This window comes from Gouania willdenowi, chromosome 4 (genome assembly GCF_900634775.1).
Source record: "Gouania willdenowi chromosome 4, fGouWil2.1, whole genome shotgun sequence".
Taxonomy (NCBI): domain Eukaryota; kingdom Metazoa; phylum Chordata; class Actinopteri; order Blenniiformes; family Gobiesocidae; genus Gouania; species Gouania willdenowi.
Genome location: NC_041047.1, coordinates 38,178,013 through 38,202,765, shown reverse-complemented (window position 1 = coordinate 38,202,765; position 24,753 = coordinate 38,178,013). Strand labels below are relative to the sequence as shown.

At 40.3% G+C, this 24,753-nt stretch overlaps 1 protein-coding gene across 3 annotated transcripts; it reads left to right on the top strand.

Moving 5' to 3' along the window:
- Positions 1 to 1,489: 1,489 nt before the first annotated feature.
- On the top strand, positions 1,490 to 23,738 carry LOC114462121 (zinc finger protein 135-like). Of its 3 annotated transcripts, XM_028444779.1 has the most exons (7): positions 1,497 to 1,570; positions 2,111 to 2,232; positions 9,222 to 9,287; positions 9,398 to 9,455; positions 13,930 to 14,100; positions 18,457 to 18,531; positions 20,753 to 23,738. In XM_028444779.1, exons 2-7 carry the CDS (start codon positions 2,212 to 2,214, stop codon positions 20,764 to 20,766), a joined length of 405 nt encoding a protein of 134 aa, XP_028300580.1. In that variant the 5' UTR covers positions 1,497 to 1,570; positions 2,111 to 2,211; the 3' UTR covers positions 20,767 to 23,738. The 3 variants fall into 3 exon arrangements, with proteins under 3 accessions (XP_028300579.1, XP_028300578.1, XP_028300580.1); XM_028444778.1 differs by lacking the exon at positions 20,753 to 23,738 and having other exon boundaries at positions 1,490 to 1,570; positions 18,457 to 19,241; XM_028444777.1 differs by lacking the exons at positions 18,457 to 18,531; positions 20,753 to 23,738 and having other exon boundaries at positions 1,490 to 1,570; positions 13,930 to 17,504.
- Positions 23,739 to 24,753: the final 1,015 nt, after the last annotated feature.

Sequence of the window (24,753 nt, the reverse complement as noted above, 5' to 3'; positions counted from 1 at the left end):
CTGCACAAAGACTCAAAGTATTTTTTTTACATGAATCATTGATATTATTGCAGATGTTGGAGCTGTGTATTTTTATGAAGGTAGATATGTTGCAAAATGGGAGAACTTGTTGAATGTGATGTGAGCTTGTGTTAAAAAATAAATAAAAAATTCACCCACGTGTGAAATGATTTTCACGAGACAAATGATGGGAAAAAATGTAAACCGGTAGAATTACAATTTAAACCCAAAGAAAATATTCACACATGCATGATCTGAATGTGAAGTCACAGAAAAAATATTACCAAATGTGTAGACTGATATTACAAAAATAAAATGACAGCTGCAAACATGTAACCAAACATTTACTCGTATGTTTTTTGTTTTTTTTTCTGTATTACTTGTGCCAGTTATTGTTTATAACCACAATTCTACGGTTACAACTTCTCAATTCTGCAGCTACAAATGCACAAATACTTTTCTCGCCTAAATCCCATTTTGCAACATATCTACCTTCATATATTTTTGGCAGGGGAGTTTATATCATCTGTGTTTTGAATATGAGTTAAAGTTTGGTTTTGTCAAAATAAACAAAAACAAAAAACTTACTTTCACATTTTGATTGAGCCTTTAGGCTAATTTTCCTGAGCGTTGTACTATTTTTCTCTGTCACATTACCTTTGTCTGCAGTTGAAAGTGTTCAGATATTAACCAGTAAATGTCAAATATTCTAACAAAACTTGAATCCACAACTGATCAGTAACAAGACTGAAATATAGCTGCAAGTTTTATTTCAGAATGAACTGAGTTACTCCTGTCAGTGTGCACAACATCAACCATTGTGGCAGTCCTTGATGTTATTTATATGATTGTAAATGCATGTCATGTTTGAACAGTTTTTTTGACTAAAAAAAATTATCACTATAATTTCTGGTATTATCACGATATAGATAAAAATCACGATAAACAAAAGCTATGAATACATTTTTTTTTTTTTTTTTTTTTTTTTTACAACTTATTGTAAACAGGTTCCTTACAAACACAAATAAATCTGAATACATCAATACTAGACACATTAGAAAAAGGTTGACTCAAGGAGTTCATGAGCTGATATTTTATGGAATTTATTTGTACATGTGGATCACTCTATTATTGTTTTTCTATGCAATTTATTTCTTTCCTGACTTGAAATGAAATTATTTTCTAAAAAAAAAAAAAAAAAAAAAAAAAGCAGGAACGAGGGAGATTATGGCGCTATGAAGTGATATTGTGAAGTATCCAGCAGCTCACTGCACCACATACTAACACAGAACATGTGTGGACCTGAGTGGATTATTCATAATGTTGCAATCGTGAGATAAAACCATCAACTAACCAAGCTAAACGGTAATCGCTGCGTGTCGAGAGAAAGAGGAAGTAAAGTCTGTGTGATCGACGGGGGTGGGTGTGAGTCAGATAGCAGCGCACCTTTGGATGCAGAGCTCAGAAAGACAGAAAATGGCGCTACGAGAGATGATGTTGATGTTCCCACCAGCGCACAGCCGACCAGAGCATGTGTGGAACTTTTGCGGATTATTGGAGTGTGGCAATGGTGAGATAAAACGATTAAAAAAAACGGTGCAAGCAGTGACCCTCGGGGAAAAAGACTACACTAATCTATCATTGTAGCTTGTAACTTGCTTAAAACCTCTCCATGTGCGTTCAATCCAAAGAAATAAAACTATAGTTATTAACTGATCAGTGCTATAGTGTGAAACTGTACCAGTTCAAAGGTCAAGTAATTTTATTAAGATATTGACATAATTATGCAATTACATTAAACATGTGCCTGTAATGTTTTTTTTTTTTTTTTTTTTACTTTTTAAGTCTCACACGCTGTAATAAGGCAGCCATCAGTTCTACATGCAGCATCACGTGCCCTTATTTTTCACTGAGCACCTGAACCCCAAAATGTCTGTGCACACCACTGCCCAGCACTGTATGTGTTGTATAACATTAGGTATAGATAGCAGGTGGGCTTCTTTTAACAATCATTGTATTAAAGATTATTTGTACTTTTGATTTATTTTACTATTATTATTATTTAACTCATTTTGCAAGTTATGGACCTCTTAAACGATTTTCCACTCAGAAACAGTAGGTGGCGGTAATGCACTTCTTACTTTGCCAACTGCTATAAAACCACAATAAAGAAGGCGAAGAAGAATGAAGAAGCAATAGAAGAAGCAATAGATGAAGAATGAGGAGAAGAAGGTGAGAAGCTGCTTTCTGTCTTTAAAGCTGATTATTGTCGGTCAAACCTTCTTTAGGAGAACATCTGCACCGTGTTTATCTTCCTAACACTGACTGTTCCACTCAGTCCAGCCTCAGGGTAACACGGTCACCAGTTGAACCGTAACACCAGCTCAACACTCACTGATATGTGCGCTACTGTTCATATAGCTCTATACTAGACAGAGCATGGGCCATTCAGAATATTTGGAGCCGATACCGATATGGGGGAAAGCTTTACATCTACCACCACACCACTGAGTATGTAGCATTTATTTGAAGCTAGCAATCAAGCTAATGCTAAAGCTAGCTGCTGTGTGCTTTATTTTTGGCAAAGAGCTCCAAACAGCGCTGCACTGTTACCTGTGGTTCATGTTTATTTTGTTTTTAAAATGTGCAAAATGAAAGACTAAAAGAACTGATTGATCTGATCGAGAGGTTGGAGGTTCAATCCCACTACCTGACTATGTGTCGAAGTGTCCTTGGGCAAGACACTGAACCCTAAGTTGGTCCCAGTGGTCGACTAGCACCTTGCATGGCAGTCCTGTCCCACTGGTGTGTGAATGTGAGAGTGATTGGGTGAATGAGCTGTTATGTAAAGCGCTTTGAGACTGTTTCAAGGCAAGGCAAGGCAAATTTAGTTATATAGCGCATTTCATACTCAAGGCAACTCAATGTGCTTTACATGATAAAACATTCAATTGTTTAAAATCAATAAGAACATTTAAATCAATAAGAACATTTAAAATCATCAGTAAAATCAATTAAAATCATCAGTAAAATCATCATTACATCAACAACATGACAAAAAATCTCTCTCTCAATCATATGCAGTAGAGAAAAAAAAGTGCCTTTAACTTTGATTTAAAAATGTTCACATTGGATGCTGACTTCAGCTCCGCTGGCAGTTTGTTCCACTTCTTTGCAGCATAACAACTAAAAGCAGCATCACCATGTTTACTGTGAACTCTGGGCTCCACTATCTGACCTGTGTCCATAGATCTGAGAGACCTGCTGGGTTCATACCTGACTAACATGTCACTGATGTATTCTGGACCAAGCACATTCACAGATTTATACACCAGCAGCAGAACTTTAAAGTCTATTCTGAGGCTGACTGGGAGCCAGTGTAAAGACTTTAAAACTGGAGTAATGTGCTCTGACCTCTTTGTTCTGGTTAAGACCCGAGCTGCAGCGTTCTGAACCAGCTGTAGCTGGTTTCAGTGTGGGGATAAAGCGCTATATAAAATCAAGTCCATTTACCATTTACTCTCTCTCCGCACTGCGGGATTACCGTAAAACCATCTATAAACAGGCACTGCAAATTGGCTTGGGGCTAGGTTGATCGAGGAATTCGGAGTGGAGGCTGGCTTGACCGCAGTGCTGCGGGTGAGGAGACGGTGCACGCTCGCGCAACTTTGCTGCGGGTAATGCAACGGTGAATAAGCCGAGTATAAACACCAATGTGCTACTTTGGAGTGCGCTCGGTCCGCGACCAGAGCCAGGCGTAACGAGCCCTTCATTGAGTGCGCGCTCACATTGAGGGTACCAGTAAAAAGGAAAAACGTGCTAGTGTACAAGCTCATCAGGATCAGCATGGAGGGAGCAGAACTGATGGACTATGATGCCAGGCCAGATGTTCAGCTGTGGTTCTCCCAGGACAGGGGTCTGCAACCTGCGGCTCTGGGGCCTAATGTGGCCCTTTGACTCTTATGCAATGGCTCCCTATAGCTTTGAAAAAACTATTGAAATAAAATAAATTTTTACAGAGGTTATTAATGATTAATGACAAATAAAATCAAGATGTAACAACAAAAACACTTTTCTGGAAGAAAATAGAGATTTTAATTGTGTGGGAACAGATTCATTTAACCACCAATGTACTGGTTAAATATGCATGATTTATGTGTGGCAAGAAAAGAGCAATTAGCATGTGTTGATCACATGATCATGTGTTATCAATTTCAAGTTACTTTTTGTAGCCTTTCAAATACATTAACTAAAAAACATCTTCTTCATATAACATTGTATTTATGTAAGAGATGAGATGTGTAAGAATTTGAAGATGCAAGATACTGTTTTATTTCTTGATGTCAATTTATTTCATTTTAAACTATTTTTAAGTTTCCATTTACATGATCAATATAAATCAAATCAAACATTATTCTACATCATTTTAACTGTATAGAATTTAATACACTGTATTGTCTTCATTGAGAAGGTATTTATGGCTCCAGGAGGACTTTAATCCAGGTGAGATGAGGTTAAATGGTTCCTTGTAGCGTAAAGGTTGCAAATCCCTGAATAGGGGAAGAGGGTTAGGAGACCCCACTATAAGAGCTGGACCCTCTGAATTTAATCCCATGGGGTGAAACAATGCAGATGCTAAGTTGGTTATGCTGCTGTTAACTTAATTCAAGTACAGCATTTCTGCAAAATAAAAAACAGAATACATGTAACCTGTTGTTATGCTTTGCTGTTATTGAAAAAAATAATATTGACACTAAAACATTAAAACATTTAACAAATATTTCTCAAGTCATTGTCAATCTTTACTTCATACAAAACTACGGTACGCTAGTTAAGTCAACTAATCATTAGCATGCATGGCTATGCTGTAAACTCCCCCCACCCCCGCTGAAAATAAAGGAAAAAAAGGTGCGACCTAATTCTGTGCTGGTGCGACCAACTGAGAAAGTTAGTCGCACCAGTGCTACCACTGGAAAAGTTAGTGTGGAGCCCTGACTTAATGCAAAAAAAAGAGCCATCTTATTCATAGGTTGGCATTATTTAAGTGCAAACAGTCAAACTAAGATTAACAAGCCAACTTGACTATAGGAAACGTAAAGGTTTTTTTTTTTTTTTAAATTGAAGTGCAGACACGTCAGCATGTCAACATGCTTGGGCATATGGCTGGCTCTTCTCTGAAGCGATGTTTCCAGCAGCAGAGAAAAGATGCTCAGGTGGTGTAGAGGTATCTGGAATGCATTGGTATGACTTGGCCAATGATGCAAGGGTTGGATATTTAGCCTCATTCACCTTCCACCAAGCAAGGGGATTCTCAGCCTTTGAAAAAGGCTGCTCTCTGAAGTACATAAGGACCTGCCACATGTAACAGACAAGAATAGGAATTCTGTAATGTTACATTCATTATGTGTTAAATAACAAGCAATATTAAAAAACATATATTAAAAAAATTTATCTCATTGTGATGGCTTGGTTGTGAGCATCCTCTTCACGTGACTCTATGTCACTGTCTGTGGATGAGTCACAGCCAAGCAGTTATTCAAGAACTGAAAAAGTTTGCTTTCCCAGGCTACTGTCAGTCTCACAGACATTTTCTGTCTTCCCTGCCTCTAGCATGGACTTTGAGGCCAGAGTTTGGATGTTTTAACATTGAACCTCTCTTCTGGAGTCAGAAATTTCAGTTTCCTGAAGCGTGGGTCTAATTCAGCTGCGGTGATCTGTTTGCATGGGCTATCACAAGTGACTAACATTTTCATACCACCTTGTAATGATCTCCTCCAAAGCAACTTCCTGAAAATCTGCATAGGAGCTGCATCACATGTGGTCTGAGTGGACTTCAGAAGCCCTCCGACCAGAGGAGGCAGAGTAGACACTGTCACATAGTTTTCACCACTCAAGTAGACTGTGGCATATTCAAAGGATTGAAGGACTTTAGTTAGTTCCTCTAGCAGGGCCCACTGATCTGCTTTCAGGTCAAGGTAAAGTTTACCACTCTGTGGCTGTGTCCGAATCGTTCCTCCTGTCTCCTTAACTATCCACTGTTCCTTCACTCCCGGAAGTGTTTAAGTTGTTGCCATGCTAAAGAGCGTCCAAGTTCTCTTTAAACTGAGGAAAATAGGCTCAATGCTTTCTTTTTCAGTATCAGAATCCTTTTATTGTCATTGTTACTCTTTAGAAGCACAACGAAATTAAAAAATAGCAGCTCTCGTAAAAAAGTGTGAACAGCAGAAGGTAGTGCAAAGATAATTAGTCCAAAAAACATTGAATCAAAGTCTATAAAAAAAACTGCAGAATAGAATAGTGCAGGATATTATAATCTTAAAAAACTGTACAGTCCCCAGAGGATATTTATAAGAAAAGAGGGGTATTAGTGGGAGACGAGATAATGCTGACCCACATTTAAAGGGAAACACACACCTGATTCCTCACGGAAACTCATGATAAGTAACGGAGATCATGTAAGTTACCAAAGCAATAATATGCCTTGAACAACTTTAAATAAATAATCTAAAACCTATATTTTATTATATGTAAGACCTATTATCAGATTATAACTGACATAAAACAAACACTCTGTGGTAAAACTAAAAGGGATCAGAGACATTTTTAGCCACATTATGTTTTATTCAACATAATTCATATTAGTGAGTGGAAGGTGAGCGTTAGCAACCATTTTCAATATGACATTCTTTTAGTTTCACTTTTGTTCCTCGTAGCCTGGTAGCCTCTTTTCCTTTGATTTACATTCAAATCTGTGATTTTTGAGATTATATCTATGGGTGTCCCGATCCGATATTGATATTGGGCCCATATTAGCCTGAAAAAGAACATCGGATTCAAATTTTCGGATTTACCAATATTTTTTTTAATTATTCATTTTTTATTTATTTTAGTCAATTGTAGAATACTGTAGATATTATGTTGAAGGTTGAAATATATGTAACCAATTGGTTAATAATAAATGGGTCAGTTTTTCTCATACGTACTGTTGCCGACTATTGTTCTCTGTTTGAGTGACATCACTTGATCAAGCCTTTTCTAACATTCCACACTACAAAATAAGTCATTATTTATTTTTTCATTAAATAAAATAAATGTATGATTCATGCTGATATCGGATTAATAGCAGTATTGGCCGATACCCAAGGCTGCATTATCGGTATCATATCAGATATGAGAAAGTTGTATCGGGACATCCCTAATTATATCAGTGGAAAGTGTTGTAAATGAGCTTTTAGTCCATTTTTGGAAATGTTGTAGTCAGATTATTATGTCACATAGTTGAAGTGCCTCTGATTGTCAAAACAAACGTGATCACCTTTCCCTAACTCCTCTCCTAACACCTTTCCTTAACCCCGTGACGTCATCCACAGGGTTATGGAAAAGTGGATAGGAAAGGAGATAGGAGGGGCTAGTCGGACACAGTCTGTGTTATTGTTGGGTCTGACAGTGCAGTTGCAGTCAGTGGCCATCTTTGTTCCAGCAGACGAGTCACCATGTAAAAGGCGCTGTTCCACCTTGTTAAGACAACCTGGATTAGTTTATGTTCTAGGGTTCCCATCTGTTTCTGTTTGACCTTCAGTTTACTTGAAGCCAGTTTACTTTTTTGAAGTGCTCCACAAAACATATTGCTGCACCCAGTGTTTAGGTGATCAGAGGGTGTTTTACAGCCCAATTGATAACCAAGTGCAAAGTGTGGCCTGCACAGCGAACTGACATCCACCCATGCTGTTCTTGTCAAATGTTTGCAACCAAGACAATATTAGCACCATTATCATGTACAACAGCCACAATTGTTTGTACTGATCTCAAACCTTCCCACGGCTTCTTCAATTCATCCAGCAATGTTGGATCTAGTGTGTTGTTCTTCAAGTGGCATTGTAGTGAGGCAGAAGCTAGTGAGCTCCCAGTCCACTTATAAAATGACAAGTGATGCCAAGTTATGCTTCTGTGGGAATGCTTGTCCAAGCATCAGCTGTCAGGCTGATTTTTATTGCTGTTTAATTTGAGAGCATCTTTTATTTCACCAACTGTGGTTTCATACTTTCCTTCCATTATTTTTTTTCAAATGAGTTCTTCATGGTAAGGTGTCGTTTGGATGAAAGGTCTGTATCATCTGCTTAAAACTGTCATTCTCAACCATGGATATTGATCTCATATCGATGACGATCATATTCAAGATGCTCTCTGTTAGTACTTTAGCCATTTGAGGAGTGCATGAACTACTCCTCATGACAAACTCATCCAAACACCTTTGCTTAGGAGCACTATTTAAGAAAAAAAAAAGATGTATATATTAGTTCACAATTTAAAGATTTTATGTTTATCACAATAAAATACCTATTACAAATTATCAAATTACCTACAAGTTAAGAAAAATCTAATAATTTATCAATATTATATAAAATTACACAATCGATAGTAGATAAAAGCATATTACTATTAAAAATTAATGCTAGTATAAGCAGAAAACAAGGTATTTAATTCAAAGCAGGTTTAGTGAAGTAAATTATGCATAAATGTACCTGAACTAGCATGTGCTAACTTAGCAGGCTTCTTCCGTAGTTGTCTGACAACTAAGCGTAAATCAAACATAAGTAGTTCAATCATAGTTTTTTGGCTAATGACCAAATCTGCATGTGATTAAAATGATCACTTTTCCACTGGACATGAAGAACGTGGAATTCCGGCTGCGGGGTGCTTGCGCTTAAGGTGCTCATGAATCACTGTAGTGCTACCATGGAAAGCCAGGTGTACCTCACATAGTTTACATCATAACTTGTTTCGCTGCTTTATCTTCGCTGAAATGTTCACACACTTTAGGGACTTTAGGTCAAAGCTTTCAGGCTTCTTCAACAGTTTGGTCTGCCATTCTTTCTCACTTGTATTTTCCAATTTCAGCATTTAAATGTCGAGTGGGAGTGATACTGCCCCCTCTAGTTCATGTAAGGACCTGCATCAATAAGTGGCTGCGCGCCGGTTTTTATCCTTTGTTTACAAGATTAAACGACACGTCGATGCTATAAAATCTGCGTGAACAAATTTTTGACGTTATCGATTATGTCGACTAATCCTTGCAGCCTTAGATCTATGCTACATACGTTACTGTTCATATGCTGGTGATTACAGATGACTGTCCCTGATCTATCCTGACATGTCTACAGTGAGCTTTTGATTCCATGTTGACCTTTTGCGTAAATCTTCTTCTCTGTGAATAATTGCAGCTGATAAAGGAGATCATGACTGAGCAAAGCCAGGATGCAAAGCAGACTGACAGAGAACCTGAGGAGGTAACATCAGAGATCTATGACCATGTTTACTGCAAACTTCTCTACACTACATATTTCTACAGCTGCTCACGCTCATCATTATCTGATTAAAAATATTTACTGTTTCCCAGAAACTGGAAATAAAAGCTTTGTTCCAGAACAAGAGGATTCCAGCCAACGTCCTGTGTGGTAATCAAGTTTACTTTTATTTTGAAATGAATCTGAAATGACTTTTAACACTAAGTTGTTCACATCGTCACTTGTTCATATTGTGCTGTGGGCCAACACTGCAGTGATAAACACACGAGAACTTCCACAGATCCACAACTGAAGATCTACACTTTAATAAGTTTCTACAGACATTTTCAACATGTTCTGATTTTCTGTAACATTTACTGTTGTATCACAGTAACATGTTATTATTAATGACTTTGGTGTTAATGTAAAGGAGGCTGCTGTAATCTTTCCTATTCTGTTGACGGGAATGTCTGCTGTATTTTTCTCACTCCACTGGAAGTCAGAGGCCATCTGATGTCCTAAGGTCAAAATGTCTTCTCTCACACCCCCCATCTCTCTGAGCCTGGATGTTGAGGTGACTACAAACCCCCTGTAGCCTACTACCACCGGAGGAACCTTTGCTCTCCAGCCTTGTTGTTGCAAGGCTGTCTGGTCGCAGGTTGGTGGCTGCAATATCAGCTGGGAAGCAGAGTTTCTGGCCAAAGTCTTCCAGCCCCCGTGCATCTCCTTGCTGCCCACTGTCTAGGTTTGCGGGAGAAGACAGGACATGATAGGCAGCCCTGATGGTAAAGCTCGCCCTGAATGTCTCATTCTCCCGCAGCTCTTTCCAGGTTATTTTCCTCTTCTCCACTCCTTCCCATGCCATCCACTGCCCTTGCTTTGCCTCTGTCACAGCTTGTGCACACCTTCCTCATCCCGGCGTACCTCCTGGACCACCAGCGTACGTCTCTGTGCAGGAGTGGCCTTGCTCCAGGCTGGTGTGCTGGCCTTATGACCAAGACCACTTCTCCTCTTTTGGACCCAGCCCACGATGTCCCTGTGTCTGAGTGCTGCGTTTGCCAGCTCAGTTGAGTCCACTTCCTCTCGGTGGTCAGGATGGGGGCAGCTTGGGCTACAACTGGATCACTCGAATTCAGTACCATCATCTCCAGTCTGACCAGCCTCTCCAGCTTTTCCACCTTCAAGAGCGGGACTTCATACATGGTTAGTGGCCGTGGTTGTAGTAAGTGTTCTGGCCATACCAGCCTGTCAGAGCCCGATCTCGTCAGATCTTGGAAGCTTAGCTGGGCCTGGTTAATAGTTGGATGGGAGACCACTGAGAATTTCAGGTCAGACTAGCTGAGAGTGAAGCAAAGTGTCCATGTAGGAGGTCTGTCTGGTATGAGCCTGGCCCATCCATATAGTGGATCCCTGTAGAGGGTAGAGGGTGCAGACGGGCAGGCGGCACTGTGGGCCCCAGGGACACGCAAAGCAGCATGGCCGCAAACCCATCCTGCGGCATCCCCAAACCATTCTGGCCTCACGTAGCACAGCGGCACCCCAACCCCATAACCACAGCACCAGCCACACCCCCTAGCGGTCCAGAGGGTGACCACTAATGCGGGGCTGGTCGCTCTGGACCCTTTCTTGCCCTGGTGTAGTTTCAGGCCTTGGGTGGAAGTAACCTTTGACCAGCAACTAGGAATGTGCGATATCGTTTATGATTTGTCAAAAACATTCTCACCGGTAAGAATTTGTCATCCCACGATATAAACGATAAATTCCCATGTTGGAAATTAGCGAGGGCCACTGGTCATTTGTCCCTCAATTTAGCTAAGAATGCCCCCAAAAAACGTGTTCCACGGGCCAAAACTTCCCCTGTTTGTTGTCAACTTAATATTCTCTGGAGTGGAACATTGTTTACGGGAGCTCTGGCCTCCACCACCGCAGTCTGTCTGTGTGTGAGGGGCTCGTCTCAGCTATGTGAAGCTGCCGTGCTGCGATACATCATGGACCGCGACTTGGTTAAAACCAGACAACCATCCAACAAAGTGAACCGATTCAAGTTCCTCCCTCAGATCCACCCAAAGTTCCACAAACACGGGGACAGAGATGAACCTGTAGCAACGATTATGAACTGGATACTCAACCAAAGCTAACTATGCTAAGCTAACCCACGACACACAGAGCTAACGCTAACCACTCCAAATAAGGAACAGACCAAGTAAAAAGAACACATCTTACTGTTTATGGTCAGATTTAACACATTACTATGGAAGGATAAAAACTAACATGTCGCACATTGCGTGAAATAAATGTTAGCATAAATAATAATGTCACTATTAATCCGTCCCAATTTGTGGAACGCAATATTTTTTAATTATATTTCACGTGTTCACAGACAAAGCTGGTCCCATTAGACCAGGGGTCTGCAACCTGCGGCTCTGGAGTCTAATGTGGCTCTTTGACTCTTATGCAATGGCTCCCTATAGCTTTAAAAAAAAAAACTATTGAAATAAATCGTTTTTTTTTTTTTGTTTTTTTTTTACAGAGGCTATTAATGATTAACGACAGTAAAATCAAGATATAACATTTTCTTAACCTAAAATAAATTGTGTTGTGCAATGACTCAGCACCTTCCTACTTCACCTCCTGCAACATCTACAGACCATCAACTTTCCTGCACCTGTGGCTAACCTTAAGTTTTAAATCCCTGGTAAGATAATTAAACCAACAAAAACTCTATTCTGGAAGAAAAGAGAGATTTTAATTAATTCAACCACCAATGTGCCGGTTAAATATGCATGCTTTATGTGTGGCAAGAAATGAGCAAATAAGCATGTGTTGACCACAAGATCATGTGTTATCAAATTTAAGTTACTTTTTGTAGCCTTTCAAATACATTAGGAAAAAAAGAATCTTATTTATATAACATTGTGTTCATGTAAACTGAGATGCGTAAGAATTTGAAGATGCTGTTTTATTTCTTGATGTCAATTTATTTTATTTTATTTTAAACTGTTTTTATGTCGCCATTTACATGATCAACAAAAATCAAGGCAAATTAAATCAAACATTATTCTATATAATTTTTACTGTATAGAATTTAATTCACTGTATTGTCTTTATTGAGAAGGTATTTCTTTTGGCTCCCAGAGGACTTTAATCCAGGTGAGATGAGGTTAAATGGTTCCTTGTAGAGTAAAGGTTGCAGACCCCTGCATTAGACTAATGTAACTATTGAGATTATTACACCAAAATATACTGAATGATTAAATCATCAGCTCTGGTTTAATTATAGGAAATCAGAGTTATTTATCAATCATGGCTTTATGTAACTCATTATCAGATAAATGAAACAAGATTCATCAGCAGTAAAACACTAATGGAGTTGTTTTTGCTTTTCGTGTGCTTTTTTTAGAAAATAATTTTATTTCAAATTAGGAAATAAATGAATTACATACAATAACATAAAATATCAGCTCATGAACTCTTCGAGTCAGCAGCTATTGTAGCCTTTTTAAATGTGTCTAATGTTGATGTGTTCACATTTATTTGTGTTTGTAAAGAACCAGTTTACACTTTAAGTGGTGAATTTTCTTTATTTTTATTTTTTGTTTATAGTCTTTATTTATCATGATTTTTATCATTATCGTGATTAATACCAGAAATTATCGGGATGATTTTTTGTGTCTATCGCCCATTCCTACCAGCAACATACGCAGCTCTGGAGTTTGCGTCCTGCTGTAGCTGTTGGATCCTCAGGTGTCTTCTTCTTAGATTTTTTTGTAGTCATGTGTGGGTGGGACCCATGCACCATTTGACTGGATCCCACCACCATGGGTAACTAGCCCATGGCAGCCCCAGTGGGGTCTATTCCTTCCTGTCAGCTGTCTTTCTATGACATCAGAAGGTCTTTTCCTTGTTGCCAGCTGCCTTTTCGCAACAGTCACTTTTTCACCTGATGATCAGTTGCGTTGTGTGGGATAAGATGTTAGTATCCCTAGTTGCATACGTCTTGAGGCGCTGATTAGACTCTGTGGGGTGATCAATTGGGTGATGGCATCCTTGGTATGTCAAGTGGGTGCCCTTTTTCTTGGGTATTTTTCTGACAAGCCCACAACACCTCCAGAGAATTCAGCAGTGAATCCCAGCATCCCATGTTCACCCTCTAGATCCCATCAACTCAATTTGACAGCCCAGGTGGAGTTCTTCCTCTTCATCCATAGTCACTGAATGCCCTTTGCCGGTGGTGCTTCCTTCGCACCCCCATCTTTCTGAGTAGCCTGGGTGTTGAGGTGGCTACAAACCCTCTGCAGCCTGCTTTAACTTGTTCATCCGTTTTTGCTAAAGCTAAACATGAATCAACTTGTTTTACAGTGAATATAAGGGTAGAAATGTTTTAATGTCGTATTGTCCCAAAACATGTGGGTATGGGTTTATTCTGTCATAGTTATTCAGATTTTAGAGTGTGACGTCTGTGATATTGTGAGATTTCGTGGCAACATTTCCGTCTTTTTGCCCGTCCATTTACTTGGAACAATAGTGTGTAAATGTGGGACATTTCTCACTATAAAAAAGCAACCACAACCAAAACAAACATAATTACTCTAAAAGAATACAATGACAACAAAATCCAACAAACCTTTTTTTGTTTTCTGTAAAGGAGATTTCATTCATGGACTGCAGCTCCAGGATCATCTCCACATAAAGAAGGAAGAGGAAGAATTGTGGGAAAATCTGGAGGAAAAGCTGGGGACGGATATCACGGCTGTTACTGTGAAGAGTGAAGATGAAGAGGAGGAAGCTCTGTGTTCCTTGCTACACTGGAGACAAAGTGAGGAGAACATCAAAGGAGAACCTGCAACCTGCACCTCAGCTAAACTCATTAAAGTAGAACCAAATGGAGACATCAGTGAAGGTCCAGAAGCAGCAAACACTTGTATACAACCAGACACTGATGGAGAGGAAACAGACTGCTCTGACACTGAAGACAGTGAGGATTGGAGGGAAGTTTTGTCCCAGTCTGAAGCTCAGAGTGAACACATGGACATGAGCTGTGAGGTTAGGACTGAGAAGAATACCAAAAGACAGTCACAGAACACAGAGAAACGCTTTGGTTGTGATGTGTGTGGGGAACTATTTAGCCGCAGATCTAATCTGAAGGTCCACATGAGAATTCACACAGGAGAGAAACCTTTTGGTTGTGACGTGTGTGGGAAACCTTTTAGCAGAAGATCTAGTCTGAAGAGCCATGCAAGAATTCACACAGGAGAGAAACCCTTTGGTTGTGACATGTGTGGGAAACCATTTAGCAGAAGATTTGAACTGCAGATCCATAGGAGAATTCACACAGGAGAGAACCCCTTTGGTTGTGATGTCTGTGGGAAACGATTTAGCAGCGGATCTAGTCTAAAGAGTCACGCGATAATTCACACAGGAGAGAAACCCCATGGTTGTGATGTTTTCCAGAAACGGTTGTCTCAAAAGAAGCATTTGAAGAATCAAATGAGAATCGACACAGGAGAGAAACCCTATGGTTGTGATGTTTGTCAGAAACGGTATTCTAAAAAGAAGCAATTGAAGGATCACATGAGAATCCACACAGGAAGAAAAACCCATCTTTGTGACTTGTGTGGGAAACCATTTAGCACAAGATCTGAAATGCAGATTCATAAGAGAATTCACACAGGAGAGAAACCCTTTGGTTGTAATGTTTGTGACAAACGATTTAGATACAAGACTCATCTGAAGCCTCACATGTTAATTCACTCAGGAGAGAAACCCTATAGTTGTGATGTGTGTGGGAGGCAATTTAGCAGTGGATCTAATCTGAAGAACCACACAAGAATTCACACAGGAGAGAGACCCTTTGTTTGTGACGTGTGTGGGAAACGATTCATTAAAAGATCTGATCTGAAGATCCACAAGATAATTCACACAGGAGAGAAACCTTTTAATTGTCATGTTTGCAGTAAAGGATTTTGTCGCAAGTCTGACCTGAAGCGACACATGAAAATCCACACAGTAGAGAAATGACTGTGATGTTTGTGGCAAGAGATGCAGCCACAATCAGGATCTCAAAAGTGTGAAGTGATTGACATTAGATCCCACACATGGGAGAAACCCTATGTTTGTGATGTTTGTCAGAAAAGATTTACCTTGAAATCTAACTTGATTCGACACATGAGAATTCACACTAGAGCAGTGGACACCGATAGGCGGATCCCGGTCCAGGTCCGGACTCACGGGGTGCCATGCAGACCCAGTCACACAGACTAAACAGGAATTATGAATGAAAACTTAAAGGTGAAGTCGGTGACTTTCAGATCCCTCCCTCCCCCTACTTCTCCGCTGCTCTCTTGCCATGCCTCCAAAGTCCCTCCCTCAGAGGAGATAACGTTAGCCCGACAGCAACATCACAGAATTATAACATGCACTGTTAAAAGCATATTACTGCAGCGCTTCTCTCTCTCAATGTGCACACACCAATCTTATCAGCAGCAACAACAAAGTGTCACTCACAGCAGTCCACAGGGAGGGTGCAGTGAGAGTAGCACGCACACGAACAAACGACACATGAACTACAAAGTTTTAGTGTTACAAATCAAACATAATGTAAATCAAGCAGCAGTAATTACCTTTCAAGCAGAAAAGTAGCCAGTTCCATCTTCTACTCCTCCAAACCATACACTGTAAAAAAAAAAGATGGTGCTCCAGGCACTACCTTCCTATGAGCATTGCTGTGTTTTGGCCATGGCAGAAAGGGGCGGGGGCTGTGAGTAACAGCTATCAGACAGTCCGTCAAACACAATCCTGACTCTGATCGGCTCTTTTTACTTGGTCACGGCAGCAGGGGGGACTCAATGAGCCTGTTTTTTTTTCTCACAAACTACTAGTTTCATGTAAGGCTGTCCTCATAAAAGTGATATTTGCTAAGAGTTACAGACTGCACCTTTAATGTAGTGCTTCTATATTTAGACTACGTAGCTATTGCAGTCTTTACGGTAGCGTTCTAGCTGTCAAGGAAATGCTCAAATCAATCACATACGAGTTCTCCATCTTACGTGACACAGGTAAACCAATCAGGTTTGTGTAATACTAGGCCTGGGCGATGAAACGATGGTGATAAATATTTATATAGCAATGTTATCAATAGAAAATGTGTGATAGAATGTTCAATGATCTCACTGAACTCTGTTAAGGAAACCACCCGTAACCCAGAAATGTAAGCTTAGGAACATCAGGAGTTTCATGTTTCACCACCTGAAGTGATGACCCGAGCAAATACCTTGGTCAGTGCTCGCTTGTCTGGATGGGCCAATATAATAATTCATTGGATTTGAGTCATTGAGTGACCTTTCTTTGGTCACTCAAAGCACTTTACATGGCATTATTCTTTAACTTCACACTTAGTGGTGGTAAGCTACTATTGTAGCCACAGCTGCCCTGGGACAGACTGACAGAAGTGAGGCTGCCGTAGTGCACCATCGGCCCTTCCGACCACCACTAACACACTCCACAATCATACTAGGCAGTGAGAGTTAAATGTCTTGCCTCAGGACACAATGACAGATACCACTAGACAACTGCCCCCCACTGTGGCACCTGGAATTCTGAGTGGTCTCTCATCCAACTACTAACCAGGCCCAGCCTTGCTTAGCTTCACACATTTGATGTGATTGGGCATCGACTGGCATGTTTGGCCACATGTAACGTGTACTGACATATTGCTGTTCGTCAGTTTAAGAAATTAGCTAGGGCCACGACTTGGCCCTCAATTTATTTAAAAACGCTCCCAAAAATCTTGTTTCATGGGCCACAATTTCCTCCAATGTTTTGTTCATCAACTTATTAGTTACACACACAAACTGCGCTGCTTGTCACAGCCAACCTGAAGCTGCCATGCAGCTGTACAGCATGGACCACTACCAGACCACACACCTATTCAACAAAGTGAAGCAGTCCAGGTTCCTCCACCTGATCCACCCAAAATTCTCGCAAACACGTTGACAGATGTGAACCTGCAGCAATGATTATGAACTGGAAACTTGACTAAAGCATACTGAGCTAACCCACCGAAACATAAGAATGGGCTAAGAGCAAATGCAAACCACTTCATAAAAGGAAGAGACAAAGTAAGAAGTACATGGCTTACAAAGAGCCATAGATTTGCTTATGGTAATATTTAACACTTGCATGGAAGGATAAAACATCATACGTCATACATTATGTGAAATAAACCCCTATTTATCCATCCCAACTTGTGTTTTGCTTTTCATGTTTTTTTTTTTTGTTTTTTTTTAAGAAAACAATTTCATTATAAATGAGGAAATGCATGCCAAAATTGCCCCATAATATTTTCTTAATTGCATACCCTGCTGGTCATTTCATGTCAGAGATGTTAGTTCTACCTCAGATGTGCTTTGATTTATTATTTACAAAATTAGTACAGTGCCGGTCAGAAGTATGTATTCATATAGTGGGGGCTTAAGTTGAGTTGTCAATTACGGCCAAATGAGTATGTGTTTGAAGGTTGGATGTACAAAGAGGTGTACATACTCTGTACTCTGTAATGTTATAAAAGTGCATATTTGCGGATGCAAAGTAAATTAGCGTGTGTGATTTCCCTGGTTTAATTCTATGGGACAAACGCATGATAAATTGATAAAGTTTGCATCAATGTTCGCTGGACTGCAAATGGATAATAAATGTCCCAGAGCATCCCCTGTCCTTAGACCCTCCTTCGTCAAGGAAAAACTCAAAAAACCCAGTGGGAAAATTAATTACGCCCAAACATGTCATGTACATCCAACATATTACCATAGAAAAGAAACACAGAAAACAGGTGGGTTTTACCAAAGGCACCCCTCTCCATTTATCCAGGCTTGGGACTGGCACAAAATAACACACTGACTGAGTCCCTTTGTGGTTGGATTTGTTTGTACAGAGCAGTAGATTATTCTCATATTCTGCCTGTGGCACCAATGGAGCGTGCAATGTAACAGCCTCATGCGCTTCCCGACATGCTATTGTTTTATTTTTTCTTATTTATGTAAAGTGCGTATTAGGTTATAAACACGTGGTGAAAATATCAGCATTATTAATATTTCCCTGTATATTAGTAGTAGTAGTAATAATAAAGAGAACTGTGCTTCCTTCCATCCTGCTTTCTAATGTCCACTCCCTGGAGGACAAACTGGACCTGAAGCTGGATGTAAATGCAAGACGGGAGACGAGGGTGTTTGCTTATACACCAGCAATAACGGTGAGCTGACCATGTCACTGATGTAGAACTACGAACAGTAAATTGCAGACATTGCTCTCCCTGATTTGTTCTAACTTTTGGTAGTCTATAAAACTACATGTTTTTTACTGTCTGACCGATTAGTACAGCCAAAAACACGACAATAGTTCACCATTTGCCTGTCTGCGTACTGTTTGGAATCCTGCTATTTATCTCCAAAATGGTGACTTTGGGTTGACAATGCGCTGTGAAAACCCTCCATATGATTTAAAACATCAAAAGCAATAGTGTCCAATATAGGCTCTTAAGTAGGCCATCAGTTGCTGAACATTGCACAATAGGAAAAAAAAACAACCTGTCATCTCTTTTTTAATGTCAGTTCAAGGCAAAACACCAGAGTGAAAACCTCATCACACAATATTCAACTAAAGAACAGTAAGAAAAATGGTCTCACCTACAAACTGCCATCTGTTCTGGGATCAGAAGTTGTCAGCGTTCAGCACCAGCCATCATATTTAGAGGCCACGGCTTAAAGGGATCCGTCTATGAGTGTGAGACTCTGGGGCCTGCTACCTATTGCGCTGTGGACACAAATATTTGCGAGAAAAAAGCTCTACTGTTCAGCATGCCCAGTCACAAATGTCCTCCTGAAGGAGGCACGAAGATACCAGCCCCCACGATTCACTCTCTTGCCATTCTCTCGCAGAATGGGAACTTGAATAAAAGTTGAGAAAAATATGGGAAGGGGAAAAAAAAAAAAGTTATTTTAAACATCGGACCAACTCAGTAACGATCACTACAATTCAAATCTAAGTCCAGTTCGTATCGACAGTCTTTTTTCTTTTTTTTTTTTTTTTTTTTTTTTTTTTTTTTTTATTTTTATTTATGAAATGCAAGTCACAGATATAACTGTATACAAAAGCGTACAATTTCTTTTATTTTTATACAATTGAACAATTTGGACAAAAAAGACAAAAACTTGATCCAAACAAAACAAAGAAAGCCCCGCCCTAATTACCGTGCAAATATGACTACAAAATAGATATGAAAAAGTACATACACATATATACACTTAGCTCTGCACAGCACATACACCCCCACATATACACATGTCCACACATATTTAAGTGCACATGTGCAGCTACACATCTACACATGAACCATGCATGTGCGCATCCTCATCCCTGCCTGAGTAGCTGTCAACAACAGTACAGAATGAATATCGATGGATGTCCACTCCCTGGTTGTTGATGCGGAATCGCCATGCTGGCATATTTTATAATGAATATGTGCTGGGGGGGTCATCAGCCGCCAGTGGACCGACACAGTGAGAAGTGGTGCTCACATGAGCCCACAGTGGGTGCTTACAAACAGACTTCCGAAGCTGGGAGCCCATCCAAATAGGAGAGCAATGGTCTCCAGTGGGAGTAGAATCTATTAGATGAGCCTCTAAGTGAGAACTTGATCTTTTCAAGTTTAAGAAGAGAGAGAATGTCGCGTAACCAAACTTTGACTGAAGGTGGTTGGGAAGACTTCCATAACAAGAGGATTCTTCTACGAGCAATAAGGGACGCAAATGCTATGACATTGTTTTGAATATTCGTAGTACGAAGGTCGTCTGGAGGTTTTCCGAAAATGGCAATATGTGGGGTAGGAAGTACAGTATATTAATGTCCAAAACATCTGAAATTGTTTTAAAGAATAGTTGCCAAAATGTGGACAGTTTAGGACATGACCAAAACATGAGTGAGATTGCATGGGGTTTGAGAACATCTATAGCAATTTTGGTCAACTGTGTCTGGATAGAGCGTTGAAAGTTTCTCCTTGCTATAATGTAATCTATGCAGGACCTTAAATTGTATGAGAGAGAGTCTAGCACAACTGGACGACGAGTTAACAGCCCTCAAGGCCCCCTCCCAGAAATCCTCAGAGAAATTAAGTTGTAGTTCTGACTCCCAGTGTACCTTGATTTTATTAATAGATTCGCTCATAGGAGATAGTAATTTATAAAAGAATGAAACATGGCCTTTTGTTAAGGTTTTAGCCTTAAGAATCAAGTCTATTCCACTGGGTGTTGGATTCTGTGGGAATGATGTAGTGTGCGTTTTTGCAAAGTTCCGCAGTTGAAAGTACCGGAAGAAGTCTGATTTATGTAGGTTATGAGAAGATTAATTGATTAAAACTTGCAAACACACCATCCATGTACAGGTCTCCCAAATTACATAATCCCTTCTTTTCTAAGGTGGCAAATCGTGAGTCGGTCTTCGCTGGAATAAAGAGATGATTATTGCAAATAGGAGATGCTAGAGGGACAGTGAGCCATCCAAGGTGATGCCATATTTGTGCCCAAATTTTAAGAGTTCCAACAACAGCTGGATTAGAAGTGAAATCTGACAGCGTGAGGGGCAAGGTACTGCAAGCCAAAGCCAACAGAGATGAGGAACATGAGACGGACTCACTTCGGCACCACTTGAGGTGAGGGCTTGTGAACCATGCTATAATCTTGTTCATAGTGGCTGCCCAATAGTAGCCAATAAGATTGGGTAGCCCCAGCCCCCCAATTGATCTATCCCTGCAGAGCAGTGTTCAATTTGCCCTTGAACGTTTATTAGCCCAGATGAATGATGAAATAATACCATTTATGGCTGTGAAAAACGATTTCGGAAGAAACACTGGGAGGCATTGAAAAACATACAAATATCTCGGTAGTACATTCATTTTAATTATTTGTATCCTACCTGCTAAAGATAACGGCAGATAGTCCCATTTTTATAAATCTGATTTAACTGCAGCTGTCAATGAGGTCAAATTCCTCTCACGCATAGTTCGTATAGAGTGTGTAATTGTAATGCCAAGGTAGTTAAATCCTGTGATGGCTGGTTTGAAAGGAATAGACAAGGGAGGTAGGTCTTTGGCTGACTGGTTTATTGGGAAGTATTCACTTTTAGAGATGTTAAGTTTATATACAGATGTGCGACCGAAAGAGTTCAACAGTGTCAGGATATGAGGAATGCTTTTCAGAGGATTTTTGACATATAAAAGCAAGTCATCTGCATATAATGAGACCCGATGTTCTGTGCCCCATCTTTCAATACCCTCAAATCCTGCTCTCCTCTTCAGAGCAGCCGACAACGGTTCAGCTTCAGTGGTGAGAAGGAGATCTAGTTCGGTTTGAAGTTTTATTCTTTCTTTGTACAGGTCCGGTGTACCTGTATTTGACAATCGATTATCCAAGTCTCCGATAGATTCCTCTAGCTCTTTTTGCCGGGACCTCCGTAATTTATTTGCATGTGAAGTGAAAGAAATTATTCTACCCCTCAGATAGGCTTTGAGAGTGTCCCATATTATAGACGGGGAGGTTTCATTATTTATATTAGTTTCACAGAAGAATGTAATAGAGTCCGAGATGTACTTACAAAAGTCAACATCTGCTAGTAAAAGAGGACTCAGACTCCAATGTCTGAATCCTTTTGGTTTCATACTAAAATGGAGGTCCAAAATTACCGTGGAATGATCCGATACTGTGATGGGTAAATACTGAGTAGAGATAATTGCTGAGGAAAGTTTTTTATCTATCAGGAAATAGTCTATACGGGAAAAGGAACGGTGTACATGAGAAAAAAAGGAGTATTGTTTAATAGAGGGATGTAAGAGTCGCCAAGGGTCAATAAATCCGTATTGTGCCATAAATGTGAAAAAAGCCTGGGACATTTTAGTTGGTGTGGCTGATCGTGTGACAGACGTATCTAGTATCGGGTCAATTACACAATTCATGTCTCCTCCCATTACTAGCAGATGAGAGTCTAAATTGGGAATGGTAGCAAATAGTGAGCTTACAAAATTGTGATCGTCCCAATTGGGAGCATAGACTGACACTAGGATTACTTGTTTTTCATATAATGTCCCCGTGACAACAACATAACGACCGCTTGAGTCTGTCAGTACTCTATCTGGGTTAAAGTGTACATTTTTCCTGATCAATATAGCTGTACCCCTTGTTTTCACACTAAATTGAGAATGAAAACATTTGTCAATCCAAGGCCTATTTAATTTTCTGTGATCTGCGTTACATAGATGAGTCTCTTGAAGAAACATTATGTCGGCATTGAGGTTTTTGATATGGGTCATAATTTTCGTGCGTTTGATCGCAGCGTTTAGCCCACCAGTATTTAGTGAAATGATCCTCACAGCCCGTCCACTAGCAGCACCCCCATTGACTACACTAGCCATGATCCAGCATCCAGCAGTAGATTGGTAGGTCAACTCCAGGGAGCAAGCAGCCAGAGGTGCATGTGAACCTCTGCACAGAGACAGCACAACATGAGATGAAGACAAACAAAAAACAAAATTCTAAGTAAACAGTTTCAGGTAAAGAGGTTCTTCCCCACCCCCCTTCCCCATTCCCCAACTCTTCGACCTTCCCTTTCTATGTCATCTTTCCTCTTCTTCTGTCTGTCTCAGCTCTGCAGCTTCTTTATACTGTTTGAAACCCCCAAAGTCCTTTGTGTGAACCTTGAACATGTTAATAACTTTTGTACAATGCGTAGATAGATATGGGAGAGGTTTTGAATACTCGTACTCATACTAGTATAAATCAATAGCAACAATGAATTGAAAATTAAATAAAGTAAAGTAAATAATGAAAAGAAAAATAAACAAGTAAAATTTAAAATAATAATAGTAAAGTAAAATACATAAATAAAATAATCTTGTGCAATGTACGTATAAACATTTGAGAGGTATTGAATACCTGAAGCGATTAAATAGTCACAACATGGTGAAAACAAAGTAAAGCAAATTAAAAATACTAATAACAAAAAAAAATAAAAATAATAATAAGAGATACTGAAATACAATACATTAAACACTTGGATTTGAAAATTAAATGGTCAATTATAGTCACAATTCCTCCCTCATTATATACATAGAAAAATTATAGTAGTTTCTCACCATGTAGTAACTTAACAGCACAACATCATCCTATGAACTATTATCCGGCTACACATCAGAACAGTCAAACAGTGAGGCTTCAGGCCTGAGCTCCACAATGTCCAATACGACTCCAAACCTCTCCAAGCAAACAAGATAACCAAGTATTTTTCCAAATAGAGTAAAAAATAAATAAACACTGACTGGTGCTAAGGCACAAAAGGTTCCCGTTTGAAACAAGCAGCTTACCGATGTGTAATGTTATTTTTTCCCCCTCTTGTAAGGAGGCTAGGTTACCTTAGCCCACATCAACGGCCGGTGAGTTAGCACCTAAGCTAATCAGGCCTCGAGGTTTGTTGATAATCGGCCACGAAGACTGAGGCCTCCTCCAGAGATGAGAATCTCCTCCTCGCTCTGTTCTCTAGGGTAATCTGCAGTCGGGCCGGGAAAAGGAGTGCAGGCCGAAGGTTGAGATTGTAGAGCTGGGCCATCACCACACGGTATTTAGCCCGTTCCTCGACGACCTCTGGCGTGTAATCCTCGAAGATCTGAATTGGTGACCCCCGGTACTGGAGCTTCCCTCGGCTTTTACGGGCCTCTCGGATGATCAATTCCCTGGTCTGATAGCGATGGAGACGGACGATCACCGGTCTCGGTCGGGAGCCTGGTTGTGGTTTGGCGGTAAGCGTCCTGTGGGCCCTGTCCAACTCAGGAGGAGACTGTAGAATCTGGTCACCAAATATCTCTGCCAGAACGTCAGCGAAGAAACTTGTGGGTCTGGGGCCCTCGATGGATTCAGGCAAGCCGATTATTCTAATGTTATTTCTGCGGCTGCGGCCCTCCAAATCGATAGCCTTAGCCGTTAGCTTGGTGTTGTTAGCCTCAAGTGCCACACACTTCTCCTCCAGTGCCCGGATCCACTGGTCTTGCAGCTCGACATGGGATTCTAAAGAGTCTATACGTTGACCCTGCTCTGTCATCGTTGACTGTATTTTTTCAAGTCTCATTTCCAAAGCGGCAAATGAAGCTTTAAAGTCGGCTGCGAGGCTTGCTCTGCGGGCCTCCAGCATGGCGGCTATGCTAGTTAGCGCTGTGTCGCTATTAGTCGCAGAGGCACCCGCTTCTGTCTTTTTTGCCGACTTTGTAGCTTTCGACATCTCTCTGGGCTGGTTTAGGTTTAGATAATAGTTATAACCCTCGAAGCAGGTTGGGGGTTTTAAGGAAAAAGTAGATTTTCAAAGTTGTAGCTGCGGGAGACAGAGACGACGCACCCTATCCCATGTTCACCCAAACCGGAAGTCCCCCGTATCGACA